The sequence below is a fragment of the Lipotes vexillifer genome, unplaced genomic scaffold (genome assembly GCF_000442215.2).
Source record: "Lipotes vexillifer unplaced genomic scaffold, Lipotes_vexillifer_v1.1 scaffold225, whole genome shotgun sequence".
In the NCBI taxonomy this organism is placed as follows: Eukaryota; Metazoa; Chordata; class Mammalia; order Artiodactyla; family Lipotidae; genus Lipotes; species Lipotes vexillifer.
The window spans coordinates 1,037,484-1,042,666 of record NW_006787630.1 but is presented as its reverse complement, the minus strand read 5'-3'; the positions used below and the strand labels follow the sequence as shown (position 1 = coordinate 1,042,666).

General features: G+C 65.0%; 1 protein-coding gene across 2 annotated transcripts in view; it reads left to right on the top strand.

Annotated features, from left to right (window-relative positions):
- The window catches only part of MKNK2 (MAPK interacting serine/threonine kinase 2), an 11,120-nt gene extending 6,137 nt beyond the window's left edge, over nucleotides 1-4,983 (top strand). Inside the window, exons 5-13 of one of the 2 annotated variants that reach the window (XM_007460363.1) lie at nucleotides 744-823; nucleotides 1,148-1,221; nucleotides 1,469-1,573; nucleotides 1,715-1,770; nucleotides 1,860-1,955; nucleotides 2,426-2,620; nucleotides 3,382-3,546; nucleotides 4,270-4,313; nucleotides 4,646-4,983. In XM_007460363.1, coding sequence (XP_007460425.1) covers nucleotides 744-823; nucleotides 1,148-1,221; nucleotides 1,469-1,573; nucleotides 1,715-1,770; nucleotides 1,860-1,955; nucleotides 2,426-2,620; nucleotides 3,382-3,546; nucleotides 4,270-4,313; nucleotides 4,646-4,883 — 1,053 coding nt within the window. In that variant the 3' untranslated portion in view covers nucleotides 4,884-4,983. Of the gene's footprint in view, nucleotides 1-743; nucleotides 824-1,147; nucleotides 1,222-1,468; nucleotides 1,612-1,674; nucleotides 1,771-1,859; nucleotides 1,956-2,425; nucleotides 2,621-3,381; nucleotides 3,547-4,269; nucleotides 4,314-4,645 lie in introns of both variants that reach the window. The other variant, XM_007460364.1, reaches the window with a different exon arrangement.
- Nucleotides 4,984-5,183: the final 200 nt, after the last annotated feature.

The window sequence follows — 5,183 nt, the reverse complement described above, 5'->3', positions numbered from 1 at the left end:
TTTTTTTTTTTTTTTGGCACACGCTTTTTGACCTCCCCTCTCTGGGAGCGAAGCGGCTCACCCTAGGGGGTGGGCCCAGAACCCTCCTGTCCTTAGAGCTCCTGGGTGCCAGAGGGGGGTGGGCGCAGAGGCGTGGGCTGGTTTCCTGAGGCTCTGGGGTCCTGGGCGGCTGTGCCCACTGACCTGGCCTGAAACAGACTTGGGCTTACGGGGCTGGGGCATCTGTCCAGACTGGTTCCCAGGCAAGTGGGATGTTTTGGCTGGCAGCCAGGCGCCCCCAGGCCCCTCCAGTCCCCTGGGTGGTGTGTGAGCCAGCACAGTGGCCCTCAGTCTCCTGGTCAGGGAGAGGAGGCCACTAGGCTAAGGAACCTGCTGCCCTGAAGGAGTATCTTGCAGGGGCTCCAGGCCCCAAATACACCTCAAGGCTTGTGGCAGTCAGGGGCGGAGAGCTACCGGCTCCTGTCCCGCTCGCCCCTCCTGTGATGCCTCTGGGGAAACACATTGCCCCCAGTTTGTTCTGACACCACAGTTTTGACTTCCAGTAAATTCTGGGCCCCCACAGGATAGCTCCGCTTTCCAGAACTTCAAAATCTAAGCTCTGACGAGCTTCAGGCGTGACACAGGGGAAGTTTCTGACAGGGGAAGTTTCTGGCAGGGGAGGGGGGACGGGTCTCAGGCTGTAGGGGGTCTGGCTGACCCAGTGGTGTCTGTGTGTGTGTGTCCTCCCCCCGCTGACATTTCAGATCATTGAGAAGCAGCCGGGCCACATTCGGAGTAGGGTTTTCCGGGAGGTGGAGATGTTGTATCAGTGCCAGGGACACAGGTAATGTGACCTACCCTCACCACAACACTGGGCCCCGAGCCATCTTTCAGTGGCTGAATGGGCCCGAGTGCCTCATCACCCCCAGCAAGCACTTAGTGAGCACCCACAATGTGCCAGGCCCTGTGCTGGGCATTGTGGGTGGGCCCAATGGCAGGCAGGCTGACAGTCCGAGGTGGGCAAGGCGGAAGCAGGCCCGTGGCCCCAGACGCAGCCTTCCTGTGGGTAGGTGGGGTGGAGAAGGTGGGCCCCTGCTGGGCCGGTCTGTGGCTGCCCACAGGCCTGAGGAAGCCTCACTCCTCCCCCACCTCCCTGCCCCCACCCCAGGAACGTTCTAGAGCTGATTGAGTTCTTTGAGGAAGACGACCGTTTCTACCTGGTGTTTGAGAAGATGCGGGGCGGTACGTGGGGCCTGGCAGGCTTTTCCATCTGATCCTAACGGGCCGGGGGCTTAGGGCCACCAGGGAGAACCTTTCAGGGGGGGCCTGCACATCAGAGGGGCCTTGTGGGGTCCACACGCCAGCTCAGGTTGGAGGACTCTGGACCCGAGGAGGCCAGAGTGGGGGCTTCCCTGCCAGGGTGGGGTGGGTGCTGGCCGTTGGGCAGTGGAGGTGACCCCTGTGTGTTCTGCTCCATGGCCTGGCCCAGGCTCCATCCTGAGCCACATACACAAGCGGCGGCACTTTAACGAACTGGAGGCCAGCGTGGTGGTGCAGGATGTGGCCAGCGCCCTGGACTTTCTGCACAACAAAGGTGGGTGGCCACTCTTCCTGCCCCAGGGGTCCCTGGGTGTCTAGCCTTGCACCCAGTCCACCTGCCCAGGACTCCTAGAAGATGTGTCCACCCACCCACAGACCCCTGACCCACCCTCGTGGTTCTTGGTTCTCCCTGCAGGCATCGCCCACAGGGACCTAAAGCCGGAAAACATCCTCTGTGAGCACCCCAACCAGGTGAGGGGCACCGGGGGGTGGCCTTCCCTGCGGGCCAGGGCCCCCAGGGTCGGGACGCCACCCTCACAGCCCCTTCTGACCCCACCCAGGTGTCCCCCGTGAAGATCTGTGACTTTGATCTGGGCAGTGGCATCAAACTCAATGGGGACTGTTCCCCCATCTCCACCCCGGAGCTGCTCACCCCGGTGAGGGCCTGCGGGGTCAGGGCGCCCCGAGTGGCGTGCGGGGGGGAGGAGTAGTTGGCAGGGGCGGAAAGGGCGGGAATGGCCCCGAATCCGGTCCCAGGCTACAGTTGCATAACCTCGAGGTGCGGAGCCTGCTTGGCGGCTCCGGCCTGGGAACTCGGGCTTCCGCTTAGCAACAGCCGCTGATTGGCCGGGCAGAGCGGCTGGGCGGGGCCGCGGTCGGGCGCGGTGTGGCTGGGCGGGCTCCCGGCACCTGTTGATTGGGCGGGGGTTGGGGGGGCCGGGGCCGAATCCCTCAGCAGCCTGTGATTGGCCGGCAGGGCGAAGGCGGGGCTGGCTCCCTCAGCAACCTGTGATTGGTCGGTCAGGGCTGTCTGGCTTTGGGCTCCGTGAAGTCCCTGTCGGGGCGCCCCCCATCCCCCCTCCGCGGGCCCTGACGCCCCCGCTCCCGCCCCCGCCCCCGCCCGCAGTGCGGCTCCGCCGAGTACATGGCCCCGGAGGTGGTGGAGGCCTTCAGCGAGGAGGCAAGCATCTATGACAAGCGCTGCGACCTCTGGAGCCTGGGCGTCATCCTTTACATCCTGCTCAGCGGCTACCCGCCGTTCGTGGGCCACTGCGGCAGCGACTGCGGCTGGGACCGCGGCGAGGCCTGCCCGGCCTGCCAGGTGCGAGTGGGGTCCTGCCGTGCACCCCTCCCCCGAGCACCGCGTCTGGCCTGCCTCGGCATACACACACACACACACACACACACACGTGCACCCTCACCCCTGCCTGCCCAGTGCACCACAAGGCCTGGTCCATGCACACACCTACCCCCCACCCTGGGGGACCTGGCCTGTGAACCCCCCTGAGCACCCCTAAGGGCTTGGACTCCAACCACTGACAACATCCACAGGCCACTGCCGGCCTGACCTTTCTGGGTTTCCAGAGGCTTGTTGGGTTCCCCAGCCCAACAGGAGAAAGCAGTCAGGGGTCAGGAAGTTGAGGTGGGGCGAGGCCTATGGTTTGAGGTGGCCAGGTTCCAGCCTTCTACCCGCCATGTGAGGCTCAGGCTTCATGGCCTGATCCCCCCAGAGCCTGGCCGTCCAGAGCCACCTTTCAGTAAATCGGGCCCCACTCGAGCAGAGGCCACCAAGTGTCTCCCCGAGTCCACTCTCTGCCCCAGCCTCCCAGCCACCCCCAGATGGGTGGGTCCCTGCCCTCCTTGGCCTGCCAGAGCCCCTGGCCTTGCCAGCTGAGCTCAGGGCACTTTCCCCGACCCTAACCCTGGGCCCAGGTCACATGCAGCTGGTGGAGGCTGGGGGCCCTGACAGAACTTGTCACTCATCGGTGCTCCTCTGGGTCCAGGCCTGCCCCTTCAGGTGTCTGCGACGTGGCCTCAGCCCTTGCTGGCTGCAGCTCACCCCACCTTCCATGTCCCCTCCAGAACATGCTGTTTGAGAGCATCCAGGAGGGCAAGTATGAGTTTCCGGAGAAGGACTGGGCTCACATTTCCTTTGCTGCCAAAGACCTCATCTCCAAGCTCCTCGTCCGTGACGCCAAGCAGAGGCTGAGTGCGGCCCAAGTCCTGCAGCACCCCTGGGTGCAGGGGGTGAGTGGGAGCCCCAGGGAGGCCTGGGGGGCGGCTGGCCTCCAGCCTCTGCCAGTGGGCTGGGGTGACTCAGAGCACAAGGGTACGACAGCCCTAGGCGGCTCAGCATCGAGACCCCCCAGAGCGGGCAAGGGCGCAGCAGGGAGATCCCCACTGCCTGCTGGCCAGGTTGGGTTGGGACTGCAGGAGCTGCTTCTCAGTCAGTCACCAGGCCCTGCCTGTGTCCTGGAGGCGCAGGGGCCTCTTCTCACCTGGAACAGAGTGTCAAGCTGAGGTCAGCCAGGTGGCAGGCGGGGGCCTGCCACCCCCCTTCCAAGGCTCTGTCCCCACCAAGCTGAGAAGAGCTTGCTGTTTCTTCTGCCCAGTTGTTGTCCTGGCGGGGCAGATGCCTAGGCCAACAGGGCAGGGGGCTTCACAAAAATACAAGTTGGCACTGTGGGGAGCAAAGACTGGGGCCCCACTGTCAAGGCAGATGGGCTGTTGGAGCGGGCTCCCAACCCCTGCTGGGAACTGGGGCAGCTTTGGTGAGAGGCAGGCCCCGCCCATCACGCGGTCTGGCAACGTCCACCACGCTCACCCGGCTCGGGCCGCGCCCCTCCCCCCAGCCTGGCTCGGTTCCCGGGCAGGTGCACCGCCTTAACCCCCGGTGCTGTCGCAGCCAGCTGGGCGCCCCGAGGCGGTCGGGCTCTGCTCTCCAGCCTCACCTCTCCTGTCTCCTTGCAGTGCGCCCCGGAGAACACCCTGCCCACGCCCATGGTCCTGCAGAGGTGAGGCCCATGTGGGATCTCGGGCTCCGAGCGGGGAGCCCAGGGTCCAGTAGGGGACGCTAAATGTTAAGATGTTTAAAGAAGAGTACACGATCCTCTTTCAGTCTTGGCGGGGGAAGCCGTCCAAGCGCTTGGGTGTCCTTGTACCGGGTGATGAGTTTGTGACCCCACCGCGAATTCCAGTCCGCCGGCCCCTCCCGCCCCCTGCGGAGTCTGGGGCCTCCTGGGGCCTGCAGCCCCGCCCCCAGGGCACTGCACAGACCCCGAGGGAAGCAGGGGGGACGGGCCGGCGGCTACCTTCCCCTCCTTGCTGACCCCCACCCTGTCCCCAGGAACAGCTGCGCCAAAGACCTCACGTCGTTCGCGGCCGAGGCCATTGCCATGAACCGGCAGCTGGCCCAGCGCGAGGAGGACGCGGCCGAGGAGGCGGGGCAGGAGCAGCCCGTGGTCATCCGAGCTACCTCACGCTGCTTGCAGCTGTCCCCGCCCTCCCAGTCCAAGTTGGCCCAGCGGCGGCAGCGAGCCAGCCTGTCCGCGGCCCCCGTGGTCCTGGTGGGAGACCACGCGTGACCCTCTCCTTCCCTCTGTACATAGGCCGCCCCTCTCCCCGTCAAGTCTAAAGATTTTTTTAAGCTATTGCCCGCGGGTGACCAGCGGGCTGCCCTCCCCCGGCTGGATTCCGAGGCGCTAAACTCAGCTCGGGGGTCTTTTTATATAGGGTTTTTGCTGTTGGTTTTTTTTTTCCTGTTTCCCTCCTTTTGTTTTTTTTTTTTTCCTTTCAATGGTGTTAAACGCAGAGCAGGCGCTAGGAGGGGAGAGCGGAGGGCCTGTGGCTGGGTGGGGCCCTCCCGCCGCCCCGGCCCGGGTTGC